Here is a 24242-nt window from a genome sequence, read left to right as displayed (position 1 = left end):
TGTTGATCACGTTGCCCCGCTTATCATACAGCTGAGTAGTAGACCGTCCCTCGTTGATCATGTTTCCCCGCTTATCATACAGCTGAGTAGTAGACCGTCCCTCGTTGATCATGTTGCCCCGCTTATCACACAGCTGATTAGTAGACCGTCCCTTGTTGATCATGTTCCCCCGCTTATCATACAGCTGAGTAGTAGACCGTCCCTTGTTGTAGTAGACCGTCCATTGTTGATCCTGTTGCCCCGCTTATCATACAGCTTAGTAGTAGACCGTCCCTTGTTGATTATATTGTAAGTAAACAATAAGTATAACACGAAGACAGTCATACTAACTCATGGCAATGCCTTACCTTAAAAATGCAAAAAAGATTTCGGGACGGAATTGAAATACAACCATATTATAGTTATGGTTGTTTTTGTAAAGTGACGTCAACTATATATTTTTCCTCAAAGAGAACAGCAACAATTCTCAGAAATGACTTCAAAATATAGCATTTATTTAGTCAAGGATGAAGCATATGCCTTCTGGAAAAAAATATGTACAATATCAAATTATATGCAAATGTGACAAACATCAAATACATATTTTACAAGGATAAAGAATTGCAATTTATCGGTCGCCTTCAAGAGAACTTAATTGTTTAGAGCGCTCTTCGTTTTGAGAGGAATACTTCTTCAATTAACCAAAAACATTATTTATGTAATTTAACATGCATTAATGTAATTTCTGAACACAACAGATGGAATTTCTACCTGCCGATTGAACTATACTTATACTTTTTGAACACTTTTATGTTTACTGTGGATGAACCGGAAATCACCATTATTTATTTTCTCTCGTAAATTCTGTAAAAAACACTAGACGATCCTCTGAAGATCTATAAAGAACACAATCGGAACTGAAACATAGTTTACGTTGTTTTATCTAAAATAAAACCACAAAGCAAACAACAAAATAATAAAAATGATAATTAAAAGAAAGTTGTTTACTAATTTTATCTTATTAAAACTGGTGTGAACACAGCACGCTTTTAACAAACAATTTATTTAACAGAGAAAATGCTGAAAAAATAAAATCTTAAGTTGGATTTAACACTTTTCATCTTTTACGAAATGTTTGCTTTGGTTTGTTTGTGATTTACGCCCTACGAACTTCTGTGGTCTTTAAAGGGCATGATAATAATAATAATAATGAAATATGTTATTTAGACATAGTTACATATTTAGATTTACATTTACAATATGGCCCTAAAGTACACTATTTACGATGGAGATGAGCATGCTACATACAATGACATATACAGTATACATAAATGATAGCAATATCTCATGTGCAGATCCTGACAAGCTAAAGTATAAAACTATTCGTCTCATCTAAAACATTATCTGCAGGTATTCCTTTTTAAAGACACAAACTACGTAAAATTGTGGAGTAAGCTTTTTAAATTTGTCCTTAAAATGCTCACATATATAAAAACTTTTGGCTTAAAAAAACACTATAATAGATAAAAAAAAAAAAGATCAGTGAGCTTTCGAAATTGATCCATAAAATACTTACAGAGTAACTCAAACATCTTTTATACTAAGTTGTTCTACATTTTTTCGCATCAAGTTTTTTGCCATAGTTCTGGTGAAAACTGTAGAAAATAGCTAACATTTTCATTTAGAACAGGTACAGTTTGGCCATGTCAAATCTTTTACAAAAATCAGCATTCCTAAAATCATCAAATTTCAGCAATGGGAGTCACCTTAACAGTTGTAAAAGAACTACTCTTGCTGCCCGTTTTTGAAGCATACACAGTTTGTTTAAATATTCCATATTAAATGGAGTACACCATGACACAGAACAGTATAGGAAGTGCGGTAAAACAATGCTATGGTACACTTTTTTGTCATACAGATAGATGGACATAAATGGTCTTACACGTTTAAAAACACCAGCCTTCTTGGATATTTTCTGACATACATGTTATATATGTTTTTTCAAGCTCAAACATTCATCAATAATAACACCAAGAAGTTTGGCACTATGTACAGTTTCAATGACATGACCGTTGATCTCGAGTTTCAGTTTTCTCGCCGTTGATACATGTAGCTTTTGGGATGGGTCAATCATAATACATTGGGTCTTATTCAGGTTAAAACTTAGTTAGTTTTGACTTTAATTGACTGTACGCTTACGATCCTCTAACAGACTAAATTCAATATCGTTTACATTAGTCCCACTACATCTTGTGAGGTATTATTAGCGTGGTGACAAAACAATGATGGATATGTTTGCTGTTGTCCTCATATAAAGTATAAAAAATCATGGGTCCAAGGATGAATCCTTGAGGAACACCAATTGTCACAGGTACAAACTTGGACAATTTACCTTTACAATTTACACATGGGTGTCTATCCTTAAGGTATGATGAAAAGAATCTAAGACACATATCTGACAGTCTTTAATATTTGAGTTTGTGAAGAAGCACATGGTGGCTCACCGTGTCAAATGCCTTGCTTAGATCAAGGAACATGACACCTGTAAGTTTACCTTCGTCTATATTCTTAAACTACTTTTCAAATAAGCTGATAAGTGCCGACTCAGTAGAGTGATCTGGACGAAACCCAAACTGACTGTCACTCAACAGACTGTTATCACAGAGACACGTATAGAGATAATCATGCGCGTGTCACTCAAGTAACGTACTTACAATAGGTAAAACAGAAAGTAGAAAGGCATGTAATTGTTGACATCAGTCCTATGACCAGACTTACACAGTAGAGAAACTTTTGCAGTTTCAATTCTTTTGGAAATGAACATGAATTGATAGATACATTAAAAATACAAACAAGTGGATTAATTACAGCCTCGCAAGCCGATTTCAGTAACTTAACAGAAATACCATCTAGGCCAGAAGCTTGGCTATCATAAAGGAGTTTGATTTGTTTACATACAAATTCATTGTTTACATGGGCGAAAACAAACTTGTTAAAAGTATCAAATAAATCAACATGGGTAAGGCTGTCGTCAAACTTGGTTGCAGATTTTTACAGCCAATAGTACTAAGACATGTATCGAAACAATTTGAAATATCATAGTCATTTTTAACGTCATTGTCATTGACTTTGACTCTCGAAGGAAGAGATGATTTTGAATTGGGAAGAAATGTTTTAATCCTCTTACACATTTCCTTTGAATTTTTCGGGCATTCCAGGAAAGCATCGTCTAAGAAGTCTCGCTTTGCACGTGTAATCTTGGTAAGGACGCGATTACGAGATGCGCGAAACGACTGCTAGTCAGCTTCTGGTTTAAATACCCTGGAAAATCTCGGTACAAAATTTCACTCAAAAGATCATCATTGATTCATGGTCTTGTCTTTGGACTAACACGTTTTTCCTTGAAAAGGTAGATGTTTGCCTACAAATTAAAAGAAAAGTTCATTAAATGTGTGCAAGGCTTCGTCGAAAATTTCTAAAATGGACCCAAAAACCTGGTTCATGTTTTTCGCAAACAAATCGGAGTCTAGTTTTTTGAAATTCCTAAATTTAATTGAAGCATGTCCGTTTGATATTTTGTTTTGTCTCAGCTTATGAATGGCAAAGATAAGGTGACGATCACTAATACCTTGTGGTAACACTCCCGCACTTTTACATGGAAAGTTAGTGTGCTGTGCACGTGAACTATTACAGTACATGTATCTATTGTTTTTCGTGTCGGGTAGGTGACTTGCTGATCTACATTAGAATGACTGGACCACCTCAAGAGTTTATCCACAAATTGATCGACTAACTCAAACCACTGAACAGTCTGACTAGGGGGGGGGGGTCTATAGACAGAAACACAAGTTATAGGGGAGCTGTTTTCCATCTAAAGTTTAAGGACAACCATTCCAAGGTCTTACGAAACACACGTGACGTCCTTACGGACTAACACTGTGCCTCCCACGTAGACGAGGACGCCGCCCCCGTGTCGGGTACGATCTTTTCTGGAAACGTTGTAACCTCGGATTGCAATCTCTGAATCATCGATGACTGCATTGAGTTTACTATCTGATATGGCAAGAATAAGAGTAATATCTTTAGATACTCTATTTTATTCATTCGCTTTGAATGTTGATATGGGCACATTTTAGCCCATTTGGAATTGTTTTCAATAAGTCATTGAGTGATTGGTAAAAAAAAGTGCTGAGAGAACATTAACACACTGATCACAGATCAATTATATACGACAATGTAAATCAGAGTCCAAAGCAGTGTCCAGACAAGCAGTATGATATACTTGTGGACATGATATACAAACACACTGATCACAGATCAATTCTATACGACAATGTAAATCAGAGTCCATAGCAGTGTCCAGACAAGCAGTATGATATACTTGTGGACATGCTATACAAGTAATATAGGGATCAGTTTGTCTCACAGGTAAGAAACAGGTGTTACATGTAACGGCCGGGCCAGGATTAATACTCACATCATAATAGAAATAGTAGGTGATTAATACTCTCTGTCTTCATTAAATTAGTAAAATTTCTGCACAGTTTCAGCACCAAAACATTTCACAACCTTCTCCAAAATTGAAAAGTTGTTTCCTGGATGCATCACAAAGTTGTCTAACCGAGGTAAAAATAGACTAGATGTAACTCGAATACCCCCGCTTTGAATGATCATGAATTGGTGTGAGTGATGAGCATGTGGATTGGAAGAATCAAGTGAAGAGTATATATGCTGCACGTTTCACGTTACGTAGGTCAGAGGTCACGGTAAAAGTTACGGTGACCTACATATGGTACGCGACAACACCGCCTTCCATGCATGTACCCACAAACCAATATTCATAACCGTAGGTGAAATAGTACGGGAGATATGCTCCGGAAACCTTTCTGACGACATTATGTAGGTCAGAGGTCACGATAGAAGTCACAGTTACTTACATATGGCACGCGACAACACCGCCTTCCATGCATGTACCCACACACCAAGATTCATAACCGTAGGTGAAATAGTACGGGATATATACTCCGGAAACCTTTCGGACGGAAGGACGCACAGACGGACGAAGCAGCACTATATACCTCCGACTTCGTTGACGCGGGGTATAATTAATCTGGAGCACACCTGACATTCAACTGCTACCTACAGCCATGACCTTGACCACGTACTAAGATAGTTAACGAATCAAAGTGTCTAGGTACAAAGGATTCTTTTGAGACATGGATATTTAATAATTACATGTATGACACTTCCTGTCACACATAATATCCCATGGAAATTAATAATCAACTCTTAGCTAACTCAAAGCGCTGAAGACACTAGTATAACTGTTAAGTGCTTATCCGTCCTATTTAGAACACTCATATCTAAATATATTGATTGACAAAGGAATGTTTGTTTCAAAAACCATTTTTCATAATTGATAATTGGATCTATTATATTGAATACATACCATATCAGAAACTCTGAACCATCATTACTGTATCTTCACTAGTTTTCATACACATGTGATTCTGTGTCATTTCCATGAACCCCAAAGGGATGTCCATCACTGAAAATAGGTTAAAAACAATGCAATTAATTATCAATAGTTAAAACGTCTTTTCCTGTAATAGTGACATGCTGGTCAATGAACCAAAATCAGGTTTGTAGGTCAGATTGTATATTGTATGAACACTTTTTGGCACGTAATATAATCAGGCATACATATGATGAAATGAATTAAAGAAGTAGTTTCTTTTTTCTTCTTCTTACTTATGATTTCATCAAGAGTTCATATGCATTATTGATATAAACAATAGCATTTACCGTTACAACCTCAAGGTCAGTGTTGAATTAAGCGAAACAAACATAAATGAATTCAAGTAGTTTACAATGTTTCAATAGCAGAGCGATCTAATATGTTGCTACGAAACAAACGATTGCTAAGTCATGATATTTGAATGTTTTGTGTATATATGTACTTTAAAGTAATTCAGTGAAATTCCACAACGTAAAATTAGAATGATATAAATCCTAGCTGTTTTTGGTATTTGGAATCCAATAAGAGCTACAAATGAACATTTTTTGTCTTTAATCGGACCGTTATCAGATTAATCGTACATGCAAAAAAGCAGGACATCTTTATTCAAACTGTTTACAATACAAATTTCGCATGCAATCTTGACTCTTTTGGCGAATTGGCAGAGGTTTGTCGTTAGATTGATGACACAGTTCCATCTTTTGAGTAGTGGAATCGTTCACAATATAAACACTATACAAATAAGGAACTTGTTATTAACCAGAAGCGCTCTTAATTCTAAACTTCATATAATTAGTGGGTTTTATACAACTCTCCTTCTGTTAAAACAGACCGATTTGAATTTCTTCCTTTCTGGCCCTTAACATCACCGATGAGTCCCGGAGAGACGAAACATCTACGCGGTGCAGTGTAATTCTCAATTTTTGAGTACTGTATCAATTATCAAGTTTTATATTTGCTGTTACATCTGTATGTCTAACGCTCATCGTGAAAATGACCCATTTTTGCATTTAAATTCATCATTATCTTGTTTCATGTAAAACTATTGGGGTTTTTTTCGATTTATAAAATCAATCTTTTTACGTTATATTTTGTTTTCATAATTATATACTAAATAGTACAAAAGACAGAAAACAGATCACCGGGATTTCTGCGCAAATAATTGAGTTTGAAGATCAATAAGAAAGGAATTCACACATTTTTAAGATATTTTTTTGAGTCCTGAATCAAACAAACAATGATTGGTTGATCATTAAAATCCAACTGATACAATCCTTCCATACCAGTAGGTAAATTATCGTCATTTGCCAAGGGCAGTGTACATTGTATCTAAAACTCATCTGATCTCAATGTGCAGACGACAATTACCGCAATATTTAGATATAAATCACTATATATATTTTGTTCAGTTAATTATGCAGTATGCCTATTCCAATTATATCACTGACATTTTTTTAGCAAAAGCTGTAGTGGTAAAACAAAGATCATATCAAGATCGAAAATAAATGAAACTTTTTAAATGAAAATAAAAGAGCTTACGCGATTGATCCGGAATTGTTGCCGCCGATCAATCTTGTTTTAAGTAATACATATTGTGTTATAATATAGAACATTATATGTCAACTATTCATCCTGTATATAGTCCGCATTATATCTTTATGTGAATTCTTCTTATAATATGTCATCTTATTATGGTTTTGGTTCCTGGTAAATATCTGTTTCCCGTAATTTCATTTAATAATAAATAGTGAGGGCATGGTTCCTATCTGTTGTTAACGTCGATAATTTTACTGTCAGTAGAATGATGGTGAAATTATATAGTTAGTTAAGTGTGAGGGGTGGGGGATACCCCAACACCGATCCTGGTACCTTATTTATGAGATTATCCATGGCGATTGCTATATGGTTATTGGATGGAGTTTGAATTGTTTTAAAGTAATTTCCAAGTGACTAAGTCTCCGGGGTTGGATCCATGGATCCAGAACCAGAACTACCTAGAAGTATACAACTTTTATATCTGAGTAACTCGTTACGTTCACATGTATTGATTCCTCCTTGATTTAAACATTACGAAAACATCAGACCCAGTTATGTACACATTTGTAATCACGGCATCCACTCTGATATATAGTTAGCTTACAACAAAAACGAAACTGTATTAAAAAAAAAAAAAAAAAAAAAAAAAAAAATGGTGTTTATATTTACCTGGCATCGCCAGATGGTTGCTGACCTGTGGAAAGAAAACAACGACGACGTGTTCACTGTCTGTATATGATATGATCGATTTTAAAACTATGGACGACATAATTGTACTTTTTAACCTTTTTATATACACGTATTGGTATTCCATCGTAACTAAAAACTGTGCTAAGGTAAAACCTTATTAAACTATACAGTTATAATTACGGGCAAGCATCCACCTGGTAATATTCGGGCTCTGTTTGACCAGCGCGTGTCGTTCGTATTGCGTTCGTCTCTTTCGGCTGGATCGGCTTTAGCGGTCTAACCGTATCGAGCGGTGTTTCCCCCGATTGTCTTTTTGCTCACAGGGCTTTCAGATGATATTTATTTTACCAGAGGAGACCAGGTTAGGCCTTAATTACAGCAAAGCATTAATAGTTTCCGTATACAGGTAAAATATTTTTCTTTCAAAAATGAACAATATTAGATTAATATGTTTTTCCTGCTGGTACTTGTAACACTGTGATATATCAACATGTTTGGCCAGCATTTGTTTGTTGTAATTTTGTGGGGCAGTGTAGCCTAAAGTTAAGGTTGAATTATAGGTGAAGCCATAACCTTTTAATAAAGCTTATGTACAAGTACAATTATCTGTAGTTAAGGATACAGCAACATTTGATTATTTTCAAGTTACGTGTATATGCACTCTGATATATCAAAATGTGTTACATAATATCAAATAACATAAGGAAAGTAATTGCATAATATATAAGTGAACACTTCAATATTACAGGTAACTGGATCATTAAACCTTTTAACTGCATGTTTTATAAATAATTGATTAATACCCATACATAAACTCTCTCTCTCTCTAAATATATATACGTTAAGCTATCAAGGCTTCCATTAAGGTGATACTGATAATTTGCTCTGACTAATATTTTGAGTGGTGGTAATTTGGTTGTAATGTGTGTGAAACTCACCGACATTATCCTGGCTTGTAACATATGAGAGAAAATCGCCCATTTATATTACCATTCGTTACAAGGAAACCCAATAAGTTCCTTCATTTTATATATCTGTTGTCATTTTTACGACCTGTGTACCACATGATAATTAGTTACTGTAAAGTTAGAAAAGAAAAAGTGGCGTGGCTTGTTTAGTTTCCGACCCGTGGTGAGTGTGTTCCTGCCGACCATGTCCCTATGTTTGGGCCAATCCTGATGTGCAGAGATTAATCTTTTGGAGACTAAAGATCAACATTAGAAAAATTTTAACCACTATCCAAAATTACCCAAAGTTTTCAGCCAATTTACATGTACGCTTATGTTAGGCCATCCTATCAATTAATAACGTGCTTAAAATAGTTAACGATTTAGAAATAAAACCAAAGTAATGTTTATTGAACCATATCTTGATAACTTTATTATACAAACTACGAATTTAAGTAATATAGTCACAGAGTCAATGTACTCTGTAGTAAGATGTAAGACATACATGAGATCGAGTCAATAAATTTGGTATTAAATACAATATGTAAAATATGAATTTAAGTTCACCAAACATCTATAAAACATCTATAAAATTTGTTACGAACATTAAAACACAGTTTTACACTGCATTTAACTCTGAGCGAAAAATGTCAATGCCGTACATACATGTATCAATAAGTATCAGGATGTTCGTACTATTTAATTGTAAAGATCGTACCATGTCCGTAAAGTACTATCGATTTCCAGATTTAATTTCCTCATACATATTTATCCTGAACTGTATCAAGTGAATATCCCGTCAACAATCAGTATGATTTAATATAGAAAAGTACATTTTAATATGATGAAAATTCGGCTCATGTGATGTGATTCATGTGATTTGTAAAGCACTGGAAGTATCAGACCCTCTTACTCCCAGGTGGGACTAGACCCCCATCAACCAAACATACAATTATTGATCCACACCATTGAAAATAATTTCGATTAAGATAATCGAGATTTTATCTAAACGAAACACATCATTTTTGTATTGTAAAGTAAATAATTAAGTTGTTTGTGTGTAAATAATTAAGGTGTATCCGAATATGTATATTTTTACAGAAAATGTTGATGAAATAAGATGAGATTAAAAAAGTAGATTAATAAAATAAGAGACAGTTTAACACAGCACGTACTGATACGCTAATAATTATAATGAGCAAACAATTTCATATTGTGTCATAAAACCATAAAACACGATGGGAAATGAACAGTGTTGCAGATTAAAAAAACATTGAGTTGAAGTAAACTGCTTCTAACTGACGTCTAAACGGTTTCTGACGTCATGTTCATTTTCATAAATATAAAGAAGTATGGCGTTCTTGTTCCTGTTTCGATCTAACCGTAACGAATAATAAAATTAAAACAGTAGTTTCTGTGTGGCAAATGACAGCATCTAATGGATCTAGCATATATCTTCAGAAACGTAATCAGAAAAAAATGCGTTTTTTGACAAACAGCACGTTTAGGGGATGTTGATCTTAATCTTCATCTTGCACAAAAACATGAACTGCTAATAATCTGTTATTTTATTTTTTATTTTTTATAATTTTAGATTGCATGTGTTTGAGATTAGTGGAACGAATGTAATATTTCAGAAAATAACCCTTCTGCTGTATAATATACAAAGGTAAACCAACTACGTGTGCGTAAGCTGCGGAACTTGTTTCTTACGATATAATTAATATTATTAGTCTTGTTTATCGGGTTTCAAGATTTAATATCTTAAACAAATTGATCCTGTTCATCTAACCTTTATATTACTATTTTTAGAAACAGAGCTACCAAATGTAAGTAGTCAGTAATCTTTATTTTCACACCGTGGCAATGCTGGAACTGAAAGAAGTGTAAGTACATTACACATCATACCTCTTTTATTCATTTCACAACAATTATGAAACACGTTATTTCAATTTTCATTAATCGCTCTTTTTGACCTTTCATTCATTCTGTGTTCATGTTCAAGGGTTTTTAGTTTGCATGAAATAACAACTTTAAAACTAGAAGAAAAATGGTGCGCTACTCATCATCACAAAATCTTGGATCTATATTAAAACGCATTTTTTCCATGTCATATCAGCACAAATATTACCATACACAGACGCGTTACCAACAATAGGTAAACATAGGTGAAACACAGTTATTCTGATTAAACTGTCTTTCTACCATTAAATGGGCAAACATACCCGTGTTTGTAGGAGGTATGATCATAAATGTTCTTTGGCGACGGCATTCACATGTAAGAGTAATTGGTAATAAGCTTACATGTACCTACTTATTCACAGGTAAGAGTAATAGTTAATAAGCTAACATGTACGTGCTTATTCACAGGTAAGATAAATAGGTGTGTTACCTGTGTTAAACTGTCTGTTACTGTCTGTTAATTAAGTTACGTTGAATATACCTAATACAGACATTAACAGTTGGTTTCCTTCTCGGAAAAAAGTAAAACACTGATGTCTTCATTTGTCAATTGATGTTTCATACTAAAAAAATTTTTATATATATTTACGTATCTATAGATAACTGTTGGTGATTATATTGTAAAATTCTAAAACAGTTATTCATAAACATACATTGTGATGGCACTTATGCTTGAAATGCGTTAATTCTTAGATTCTGCCGGTAGTAATCAAATAAATAAGGATTTAAATCTTATTATCTGGTTTATACGAGGAATAAGATTATACCGCGGTTTAGCAGATTGAATAAGTTAGCTATAAGTGTTATATGACCAAATGGTAAAGGTTAAGCGGCCTCATCGACCGTCCGTTCGATCGGCAAGGCATATGTGATCGGCCGTTAGCGGACGTTCTAGCTGCGTTTGCGCCGAACAGTAAAACAAGCCTTATCGGTCGTCATGTGTTCATTCAGCGTCAGACTAGCGAGCGATCATCGTGCGGTCACCGTGTGGACATCATTCATCCTCAGTTCGTTTAAAACGGATTAAGTATGGATTCGTGACCGAATATAACTATAACGGCAACACGTAAAGTGACAATTTATTTCAAAGTAATAAAAAACATATAGCATCAAAAATCAATTTGTTAGGAAAAAACACTCATTTTATCGCAAGGGTACAACAAACTCGAAGTGTATAATGAGCTAGTTCACAACGTCAATTCAGGGAATGTCCACCGTGCGCATTAATACAGGAATTGCACCGACGATACATGAATCCAACAAGATTACTGAAACAAATGCCCGAGAAAGCCGTTGCAGATGCGAACTGACTTAAGTGACAATACAGCTTACATCACTGGCTAATTTTGCAGATGACGTAGCCTACTTTTTGCAGCTCGTCCATTATGTGCTTAATTTGCGAAAGGTCCAGTGATACAACAGGCCTGGGCAACATGGGTCAAAACATCAGTTACAACGCGGTTGCTCTAGCGTTGTCACAATGCAGCGTTATGTGATGTTGTTACACGAACGGAATGACGTTGGTTTGCACGACCTCATCGCGGTGGCGAGCACCGGTTAAATTGTTAAAAAGGACTACAAGAGTCGTTCTGGTAATCCCCGTAAAGATGACCCGACTATCACATTACATTCAACGATAGGCGACGTTCTACGACATAATTGTCATAGAAACGCTTTGCAATGCGACGGTACTCTAAGGAGATGCCGTCACTTATGTCTTAATCGAACTGAGACTCGTCTGAGACAAGCTAAATCCCGTCTTATACATCAGAGATGTCTCCTGCTCCAAGCAAGACGGCAACATGATGGCGTGTTTTAGAACGTACCTATAGCTGGAAGTTTACTGATGCAGTTTGGTAGAGGTTCCGAAACAGGGATGTAATTGTGCTGATGTAATGACGTCGCATACGGTCGTCTCAAAGCGGTTCACAGATTATTATCCGTGCTTATAGGGTCTTTGCAACCAGCCAATATCTGTCTCAACTCCCTGGGGAGCATACAGCTAGTGCGGCAATTTCGGCCCTCACGGCTAGCATTCTACAATTCTTGCACTGCCCAACCACGTACTCATTTACAGCTAAGTAGACTGAAACAAGCGGAGTAAAGTATCTTGTTCAAGGATATAACACAGTGCCGAGACGTGACTCGAACCCGAAACCCTCCGGTCACAAGCCCGGCGTCCTACCGCTAGACTAACGTGTCTACAAGGCCAGCCGAAATCTCTCCCACCACTTAGTTATGGACAATTCCATCGGTCTATTCATAATTTATCAAAAACCACAACGAAGAAAAAAAGGTTTTTGTCTGATTGTTTTGGACGTGAAGATTTATACAATAGTAAAAAAGTCGGTGAAGATTTCCAAAGGTACTTGCTAGCATTGAAAATTGCGAGATTCAGTTCGTGCACAAGGACAAAAGAATGCACAAAAGCAAAAAGCATTCAGAGTAAGTAAATAACCTACCTTGCCCGTGAGTGTCTTCATATATTGCAGGTGAACTCCTATTGTCAAGATTCAGAGCTTCATAGATCGACAGCCTTCTGTAGATTAGAATGATATTACATAAAGATATAGTAGAAAGACATCTGTGTATACTGAAAGTACTGGACATAAACATTTGTACATAACAGATGTGTTTTGTTGTATCGTAAATATCACCATTTAACTTCCTACAGTTGACTTTATCGGGATTATTTGATTTCGTAAGAACTATATATGTTCCCATACAATCTTAACTTAACAAAAGGCATTTTAAAAGTTAACTTTTCAACATGAAACAATATATATATAAAGCAAACAAATACTTACTGATTGCTTTCGTTGACCGCACCTGTCAGTAAACAGTTATCTTTGAATAAAAACAACAAAATAACTTTTATTTTAAATAAATAATACATACGTTCATTTGAATAACAAATATTTGAATAATGTTAGAACCTTTTTATTCTTTGTTATTTTCCCTCTTTTATCGATTAACGTTTTTTATTTTATTTATTTTACATCTGACACTAGGAATTAATTAGCAACGTTTTGTTTTTTGAAACAATAGGAAATATTAGAGTTTACTAACTATTGTCTCGTCCGGAATGCTGCCTTGTTTCAGCCACGTGTTGTATCCTTGTGTCGTCTTTCTTAACGCTGTACAATGGAAAATATATGTATGCAAGACATTCAGACAGAGAAAGTTTTGAATCCAGACGAAGGCTGAGATGATGTCATATATCAATGACCAGCTACAGTGTGTTTCACTTGGTGTGTCCATCTTTTTTCGATGGAATCGTTATTTCGAAAAAAAATGCAAAAGTGCACAAAAGGTTAAAGCGTGACCGAATAGATTGCGATTTAATTGCCAACCCATAAATATATCATACCGTATTGTGCATACGCTTCATCGGTCATTTGTCCGATGAAGGTGACTGAGTACATACCTTACCAGTCACCGACACTTCACTAGTGACATATGGACCTTTATGTAACAGTGCAATAGTGGTAATATCACTGAATGTCGACGACAAGTTCTTCATTTATAGATGGCTTAGTTCACCGTTGAGTTAACATTTTAATACGATATAATATTAATTATTTGCTCATAAATGAACATTTATAATGATATGACTGCCACATACTGACTGTAGCTAAATATCCTCGTATCCCAGTGCTTGTGCTTACCACCAAGGAGTTTTCCGCATACCTGTAACGATAGACAAAAAGCTATTGAACACACTAGACATGTAATGACTAACCTGTCGACAGGTCTTCAGTATTGTTTCTTATATCTATCCCATACGACGTACGTTTACACATTAAGTTACTTGTTGTGAATACGTGAAACTGCACTAGATTGTGTATATGTATCTGATATTATACTCACAAATTGAAACAGAAACGGCCACCGCAACCACCACAACAGCAAGAATGGACGACACGCATATGAGGGCTATTCTTGTTGAATTCAAAGTATCCCCATCATCTTGTGGAACTGAATACATTGAAAACAATGTGGTAAATCATTGAGTTATTGAATTAACCAAACATTTTAGACCATAATTATTCAAATATGCTACGTCAATTAATATTTTCTAAACTATTCAGAGATCATAGAGTAGTTACAGCAGTCAGAATTACATTTATTCGAATTCTGTTTTTCAGAAATAGCTTTAACATGTTTTTCAAGCCATTGTTAAAAAAGTATACATTTTTTGTATACTGCATGAAAAGATCACCTCATCGCCTTACAGACCAGGAAAATATTCTATGACGTTGACAACAATACAATATGGCGGAGGTGCGCTAATTTTCCGAAATTGTGTGTCGTCACCAACATAAGAAGATGGTTGAGTAAATCAAGCAAATTCCAGGCTGTTACTTTTGTTGAACTGACCATACGTAAATAAGTTTGGAAAATGAAGTTTACATCCAATTATAACGCTTACATTCAATATAGTTATGAACAACTCACAGAAAAGAAGTGAAGTAAACATAAAGAAAGATTAAATGTCGGCCAAGAGATGCGGCGACAACTCGAGTTGAAAACGAGTAAATCTATCATAGGTCATTCAGCAATAAAAAAAATACTTCACTATACAGCATGTACACAAATGGCTCTTAAATGTTATTATCAACCTCCTGTTTCTCATGAAGGATCGCTCAATGTTTCTTTTAAATCATTACTTCCTTGTCACTGTACTTCTGAACGGACTTTGTGTGTCCGGGAGATAAAAATATGTGATATATTTGACATTGAAACTTGCAAATATAAAACCCTACAGTACTGATATATCCCAACCTCTTCTAATTACGAATACAATCGTGATCGTCATCGGACATATTTTCCTGCCTTTTTAATGGAGCCGCAAGGCTGCAAAATCGGCCCCTCGGTTTACTTTGGTCTCTTTTTATTCGGCATTTTGTTTTATTTTGTTTTATTTGGTAGGGGTAAGGTGGGGTTGATTTGTTTGTTTGTTTGATTGTTTGTGTTTTTATATGGTTGATTTTTTTGCTATATTTTTTTTTATAATCTTCCAATCAAGTTAAACCCATTTCATTTGTTTAATTCTATAGTATGTGATCCTATTGTTACAGTATACCATAAGGATTCGATGTCAATTGATTTTTTCTAAAAGCTCATACGTATGTGTTAAGTGCTTTGATATTCCTGTTACCTCTGTATACACTCAACACTAACGCGAGGTACTGTTTATCAGACACCAAGTACATGCATGTAAAAGCTGATCCGTTATAGCCAGCTGGAACATCCTATGTGATATATTATTCGGTAACATTAATTTCAAATAAAGAAGAGTTATTATTATGTGTGTAACTTTTTACCTGATTTCGTCTTAAATGAGCTGGTAACGTGAACACTGGTTCCTTTGACGTTGCTTGCATAAAGGGTAACGTGATATTTTGTTGAGATGTCAAGATTTCTAACGGTGTAGGAAGAAACGCTATGGTTAAGGGTGACATTAGTCTGTATTCCACTGCTGTTTCGGCAAATTACTGTAAACGTTTGACTATTCCCGTTGTCGTCCATTGGAGTCCACGATATGATGGCGCTGCTGTCCGTGATTTGCGCTATCATTAGATATGCAGGGGAGTCTGGCTTGTCTGCAGTACAAAACAATCTAGTGCAGAATACAGTTTTCAAATAAACATTAAAGAAACCAATTACATGGCGCCACATTCCTTTTACCATGACATCATTTGCAGCTAAATATTTTGCTTCATTGAAACGTGTATGAAATATTGTTGCAGTTTTAAATTTGTGATAAAACCTCGCTGTAAAAATGAAATACACTGCATTTTGTAAGTGGAAATGTTCAAATTATAATCCTTTTAACGGACCGTGGTGTGGAAATGTTCACGTTATGACCAATTTGACGGACTGTGGTGTGCAAATATTCACGTTATGACCCCTTGTACGGACTTTGGTGTAAACATGTTCACGTTATGACCCCCTGTACGGACTGTGGTGTGGACATGTTCACGTTATAACCTTTTGAAAGGCCTGTGGTGTAAACATGTTCACGTTATGACCTTTTTAACGGAACGTGGTGTGGAAATGTTCACGTTATAACCCCTTGTATGGACTGTGGTGTGGAAATGTTCACGTTATGACCCCTTGTACGGACTGTGGTGCGGAAATGTTCACGTTATGACCCCTTGTACGGACTGTGGTGTAAACATGTTCACGTTATAACCCCTTGTACGGACTGTGGTGTGGAAATGTTCTCCTTATAACCCCTTGTACGGGCTGTGGTGTGGAAATGTTCACGTTATAACCCCTTGTACGGACTGTGATGTGAAAATGTTCACGTTATGACCCTTTGTAACGGACCGTGGTGTGGAAATGTTCACGTTATGACCCTTTGTGCGGACCGTGGTGGGGAAATGTTCACGTTATAACCCCTTGTACGGACTGTTGTGTGGAAAAGTTCACGTTATAATGTCTTGTACGGACTGTGGTGTAAAAGTGTTCACGTTATAACCCCTTGTACGGGCTGTGGTGTGGAAATGTTCACGTTTAACCTCTTGTACGGACTGTGGTGTGGAAATGTTCACGTTATGACCCCTTGTGCGGACTGTGTTGTAGAAATGTTCACGGTATGACCCTTTAACGGACTGTAGTGGTGAAATATTCAAGTTATGACCCTTTTTACGGAATATTGTGTGAAAATGTTCACGTTAAGACCCTTTTAACGGACCGTGGTGTGCAAATGTTCGCGGTATAACCCTTGTAATGGACAGTGGTGTAGAAATGTTCATGTTATGACCCTTTTAACGGACTGTGATTTAGAAATATTCACGTAATGACCTTTTTAACGGACAGTGGTGTAAAAATGTTCACGTTATAACCCTTTTAACGGACTATTGTGTGAAAATGTTCGTGTTGACCTTAGTTCTGAAAACCAAAATATTTTATTTGTCATCAATGTGATGTAATATTTACGTGTGAATATTTCTATATTTTGTTTTTGTTTTTTTTTACGTCAAAGTAGCAAACATATCCACACCATCAACATTTCCACTTTTACAGTAATATCACAAAACTACAGTACTCACCGGATATAGCTATATCAAAGTTGTAATAGTAAGCATACATATTCCAGACATACAGCTGATAACGGCCTTGGTGTTTCGTTTCAAACTTGCTGAAGTGTAACTCTACCATGTAACCATCAACAGAAACATTCTTGTTGTAGAATGACATTGTCACAGGAACAGACGAGACGCTGACATAAAGTTCACTGTGAGGAGGTAGAGCGGAGTCTAATCGTAAGATGGTCGTGTTGACTGGTTTAGGAAAGCTGACAAAGGTTATGTTGATGTCACGGGAGATGTCCTTCTCTGTTACATATCTCTGCTGTGCTTCGATTACTTGTGGTCTGCCTACGTTTTATAAACAAACACGTACAATTTTTAATAAACTTAATTAATAATACAGATTTTAATCAAATAAGTCAGCGAGTAATTGGAGAAAATCATGTTTTGTAAATTAAACAAAAGCTTTTGTTTCAAAATTCCAACGTATGCTTACATATTAGCAGTACAGTTGAGATTTGTTTAGGGTAAACCAAAGTAATTATATTGGATGTTAATGGGAAACACTTTGAGTTAAAAGGAACTCCTCAGAATACAAATAGCAGTATTACCCTGCACTGACAGAAATCCCCGGTCATCTCCTTCCCTGTGTCCGTTGTCCGCTTTGCATTTATACGTCCCCATGTCCTGGTAGGTCACTTTGGGAATGGTCAGTGTACTAACAGACCCTGAACTCGTCACGTTGTCAAACGTCACCCTAATCACTGTAGATCCGAACGTGTGTCTCCACCTGTATGTGTACTGGTCAGGTTCACCACTAGCTGTACATTTCAGATGAAAGTTTGTTGTATTTTCTGTAGTATTGGCGAAAACAAGATCCACTTCAGGTCCATCTGAACAGAAATGTCTTAGTCATACCGGGGCAAACGTAACGGGGACCGTTATAAAGTCCTACAAAATTACTCCATTCGTTCATAGTTTGAGTGTTAAATGTATTTTATAGATAGATATATACAAGTGTATATACAATATAAATAGTAAGGGTCTGACGGCGTAAGTTTAAAGTATACCCAATTTAAATCCCAAAGTGTCTCAGCATTTTTAGAGCCAGCAGTCTAGACCCATTTAAAGGACTGTGGTGTGGAAATGTTCACGTTATTACCTTTTAAACGGACTGTGGTGTGGAATTGTTCACTTTATTACCCTTTAAACGGACTGTGGTGTGGAAATGTTCACGTTATTACCCTTTAAACGGACTGTGGTGTGGAAATGTTCATGTTATTACCCTTTAAACGGACTGTGGTGTGGAAATGTTCACGTGATTACCCTTTAAACGGACTGTGGTGTAGAAATGTTCTCGTGATTACCCTTTTAACAGAACGTGGTGTGGAAATGTTCACGTTATGTCCCCTTGTACGGACTGTGGTGTGGAACTATTCACGTAATGACACCTTGTACGGACTGTGGTGTGAAAATGTTCACGTTATGACCATTTTAACGGCCTGAGGTTTGAAAATGTTCGTGTTGACCTTAGTTCCGAAATCCAAATATTCTATTTGTCATCAATATCAAGTAATATTCACGTGTGGATATTTCTGTGTTTTGGGTTTTTTTACGTCAAAATAGCAAACATATCCACTTTTACAGTAATATCACAAATATAAAGTACTCACCGGATATAGCTATATCAAAGTTGTAATAGTAATCATACATATTCCAGACATACAGCATATAACGGCCTTGGTGTTTTGTCTCAAACTTGCTGAAGTGTAACTCTACCATGTAACCATCAACAGAAACATTCTTGTTGTAGAATGACATTGTCACCGGAACAGACGAGACGTTGACATAAAGTTCACTTTGTGGAGGTAGAGTGGAGTCTAATCGTAATGTCTTAGTCATACAGGGACAAACGTAACGGGGACCGCAGCAACGTCCCCCAAAATTACTCCATTCATTCGCAAGTGTCAACTTGTGTTTTAGAGCGAAATATATTTATAGATAAATACAAATGCATAAACAGTATAAATGATATTAATAGTAGGTTATCCAACGGTGTAACTTTAAAGTATACCCAGTTTAAATATGCAGGTGTCGCGGTATTACTGGAATCCGAAGTTTCTATGTGTAGTGATCAATCGAAGAGGAAATGCGTTCTGCACATTTTCAAAAACATAATAAGGAGATTAGAAACAAAAAGAAGAAGGAGAAGAAGAAGAGGAACAAGAGACCTAGGTAAACACCGCTGGCACCACTTTGTCTATACACACGTGTTCCTCCCACTTAAGTCCCTCTGCGCGCTAATATCTAGGCCAAGAAAGGTTATTGATATATGTTGGAATAATTAATTTAATAATTGCTATTTAATAATGTTGTTTTACTTTAAATCAGAGGCCACATCGTCCATGCCAGATAACCGACCAGACAATGGAACACTTAGCATGCAACTACTCAGGCAGGTTGTTCTGAGGAAACGTCCGGTTGGTAATTCCATTCACCCCTGTTAAACTCAAATTAGTATCTCTTAGTCTTATATAAACAACCCCATTAGATATTAAATATAAATGACAAGTAAGCTTACATGTTACAGTTATCTCTGTAGTGTTACTAGCAACACTTATGTGGCCGGTATGACAGTAGACACGTGCCTTGTTCCAAGATCTATTCACATTAGATATATTCATGGAGAAGGATGAACCGTCTCGGGTACAGCTACACCGCCTGTTACACGCCTGACCTGTAGTACCATTCTGACAACTGTATCCCGCACGCCGTACTGTTCCGATGGCTGTCCTATTCTTGAAATAAAACACGGCGTGCGTAGAGGTGTCATTGGTCAACGAACACGACAAAATAAGTGATCCTCCCTCTGCGACAGGATGTGTCGTCGTCAACCGCACACTTGTGTCTGAATGACCTGTTATAATACAATACACAATATAATAACAAATGTGCTACCCTATTTATTTAGTTTATAAAAGATAAAAAAGATCAGGGGCGGACTTATAATACGTCACATGTTAATCAGTGTGTAGGCCTACGGAAGGCATTATTGATACATTACATTGACATGCATAGATTTCAATCAACAACTGGTAACGATCCTTCAATTGTCATCCTCGATATTCCATGGGTTACGACCCATTTATTTAGTTTACAAAAGATAATAAAGATCTGGGACGGACGCCGTTCCCACCTGTACCTTATTAAACGGTATTTAGGCTTACACAAGGCATTTGTGGTACAATACATCAATATACATGAACTTCAATCAACAATCGGTCACGATTTTTCAATACTAAGACTAAGGGTAGATATGCTGATTTGGAATTGTCTACCATATAAAATTAAAACAAGCTTACTTACTAACCAGTTTTGTATTTATCTTTCAGAAAATACATGCTACAAATCTACAAGTTGATGATTAATTAATAGTGTCTCAAATGGTTTATCACAAGTTTGAAATAGTCCCAATACGCATGTTCATATAGTTAATTGACGAATTTGTTAAACTCAAATGTCCTTATGCTGCAAGAATTGGCGATATCATACAGTTGGCGTTATAAAGCGGTTTGGCAAAACCTCGCATCGATATTATGTCGATAGTAAAGGGGTGGACTAAACTAGGGGCATTATATCGAGGTTTTACTATAACAGCTACATTGTAGAACTGAGGCAGATATTTGATAAAAGATAAAAAGTGATATGAGGTGTGTGAAAATTGACTGTCTTACGTCAAATAAGTCTATGCTTAAAGTAAATCTTATTAAATAAAGCGTTTCCTCTTATTATTAAATATATTATTTTTTAAATAACATATAACATGTCGGCCAGTAAGGAACAAACAAAAATGAGATACTGCATAGCGGGAAGTTTTCGCTGTAGTTAAGTTTTTGCCCTTTTCACCCTCTGCTAGGAGGGCGAATTAACCACGACAGCGAATATAAGTTAACAGCATAACATATATGGTAATATCGTGTGAATGGCGAAATTAGCACGGGGTAAATATAGACTGAATGGAGGAAGGGCGAATATTTTACTGGGCGAATGTTTTCCAGTAACCAATGCCTAATTACCATTCCATTGTTAACAGGTAATATATTTTCGACATGATGTTCTTCAAACCAAATTGTGCGTTATTACCATTTTTTGATAATTGTTGTTGACATCGATTCGTTTAGAATAGCAAATGTAAATCGACTATTTTGTATTTTTTTACATTTAGGAGTTGGTATGTTTTAATGCTAGTCGAATTAATGGCGATTAACATTACATTTGGAGTTCGAGATCGCTATGACGTAATGAAGAGATTCCTAATAATTATATTTATATAATGCGTTTATTGTTTATAAAATATTACCTAAATTAACACAGATATCTCAAAAAGTTCTTGACATATCGCCATAAGTGTATGCAATATTTCGTTTAAGTGTTCAAAGTTGATTTCCCATATATATCTCCTGTATAAAGAGTTGCTATAGATACCACAGTTTTATAAATTTACCAACGTATGACATTGCCACTATATAACCCTTCCACATTCAGGTGGCATTTATACAAGCTATAAATGTAGTAAGCCGATTGTTGACGCCATCATTATTGTTACATCATAATTATCACGTTAGATAACACCGACCCTCCCTGGACAGATGGCTGTTCTGTTTATTCAACACACATATACAATGTACTATAAATCCATTATTTGAACTTAATGCTGAAAAGAAATAAATGTGATTGAATGTTCAATCAGATAAACAGACTTCGAACATTTGTAATACAAGTATTGAACTGCTTTAACTTGGTATTCCAAGGCACCATGAATGCCGACTTGACAAAAGCATTTCCAACATGAAGCACTCGCGCAATTGATGGAATTTGCATTTGCCCAGAAGGCATCTTGGCATTCATATAGGATCTTACATGAGTTTTCATTTCATATGAAATTTATAAAACGAGTCTAATATTTTTTCAATTTAGCGAGCCTCTGGCGAGCTAAAATGAAAAATTCGTGGTGAGTTTCATAAATTTCATATGAAATTAAAACGATTGTAAGATCCTTTTTATCACATTATCAAGATTTATGGCATTAAAACGACAATTTTCACGCAACCTTGAAATGTAAAAAGCCGCCATTTTGATTCCAGTGCGTAAGTATGTGACGTCATATACTTGTCATAGGCGTGACATCACAATTGAAACTTACAACCAATCACAGAGCTGCTAGGTCATATTACATGGGTTAATACGGAAAAATAAGACATGAGTATATTCACTGAAAAACACAGTACATTATGTGATAAAACCAAATCTATCATATCACACTATAACTGATAGTGTTAGTATTACTAATATCAATAGGAATACATTGTAGATACATTCATTAGAATATTGTCAGTTGTAGCAGCACCCAATGGCAACTACAAATTCATAGGGAGACATACGTGCTCTATTTATTTAAATTTATCACCCTTGATAAAAAAAAAAAAAGCATGCTTACCCATACACAGACAAGGCAGAATCGTGGCCACAAACACAATCATCTCCATCCTATGGATAATCATGACCAAGCATGAACACTAAACAATATTTTCAACCTCAGTTATATTTGTTCCTATCACCTCATCACCTTACAGAACATGAAAACATTCTATGACGTTGACAACATTACAATATAGCGGAGGTGCGCTAATTTTCCGAAACTGTGTGACGTCACCAACATTAGATGATGTTGGAGACAATCAAGGCTTATGCAAATTCCAGTCTGTTACTTTTGTTGAACTGACCATATGTAAGTAAGTTTGGAAAATGTAGTTAACATCCGCGATGCTGCGATACCTGGAGTTGAGAACGAGTAAATATATCATAGGTCATTCAGCAATAACAAAAATATCACTAAACAGCATGTACACAAGTGCCTCTTAAATGTTATTATCAACATCCTGTTTCTCAAGAAGGATCGCTCAATGTTTCATTTAAATCATTACTTTCTTGTCACTGTACTTTTGAACGGACTTTGTGTTTCCTTGAGATAAAAATATGTTTTATGTATATATATTTGACGTTAAACACTTGCAAATATAAAACCCTACAGTACTGATAAATCCCCACCTCATCTCATTACGAATACAATCGTGATCGTCTTCGGAAATATTTCCTTTTTTTTTGAGGCGCAAGGCTGCAAAATCAGCCCCTCGGTTTACTTTGGTCTCTTTTCATTCGGCATTTTGTTTTATTTTGTTTTATTTGGTGGTGGTAAGGTTGGGTTGATTTGTTTGTTTGTTTTTTTTGTGTTTTTATATGGTGGATTCTTTCGGCTATATTTTTCATAATCTTCCAACCAAGTTAAACCCATTCCATTTGTTTAGTTCTATAGTATGTGATCCTATTGTTACAGTATACCATAACGATTTGATATCAATATTTTTATGAAAACTCATACGTATGTGTTAAGTGCTTTGATATTCCTGTTACATCTGTATACAATCAACACTAACTCGAGGTATAGTTCATCAGCCACCAAATACATGCATGTACAAGGGCACATAATCTATTTACAGGCTTCAGAGTGGT

The 24242-nt window shown here is 35.7% G+C and overlaps 1 protein-coding gene across 2 annotated transcripts; it reads right to left on the bottom strand.

The window, feature by feature from the left end:
* Positions 1 to 480: 480 nt before the first annotated feature.
* LOC110459710 lies at positions 481 to 23532 on the bottom strand. 2 transcript variants are annotated; one of them, XM_021512133.1, is made up of 13 exons: positions 23170 to 23532; positions 20254 to 20589; positions 18284 to 18565; positions 17694 to 18020; positions 15960 to 16238; positions 14503 to 14610; positions 14301 to 14322; positions 13702 to 13769; positions 13440 to 13479; positions 13095 to 13171; positions 7703 to 7727; positions 5429 to 5527; positions 481 to 3400 (listed from the first exon to the last, which is right to left on the bottom strand). In XM_021512133.1, exons 1-12 carry the CDS (start codon positions 23231 to 23233, stop codon positions 5467 to 5469), a joined length of 1689 nt encoding a protein of 562 aa, XP_021367808.1. In that variant the 5' UTR covers positions 23234 to 23532; the 3' UTR covers positions 481 to 3400; positions 5429 to 5466. The 2 variants fall into 2 exon arrangements, with proteins under 2 accessions (XP_021367808.1, XP_021367887.1); XM_021512212.1 differs by having other exon boundaries at positions 13440 to 13461.
* Positions 23533 to 24242: the final 710 nt, after the last annotated feature.

Source organism: Mizuhopecten yessoensis, unplaced genomic scaffold (assembly GCF_002113885.1).
Source record: "Mizuhopecten yessoensis strain PY_sf001 unplaced genomic scaffold, ASM211388v2 scaffold197, whole genome shotgun sequence".
Lineage (NCBI taxonomy): Eukaryota > Metazoa > Mollusca > Bivalvia > Pectinida > Pectinidae > Mizuhopecten > Mizuhopecten yessoensis.
Note: the sequence above shows the minus strand (reverse complement) of the source record. Positions and strands in the feature narration are given on the sequence as shown.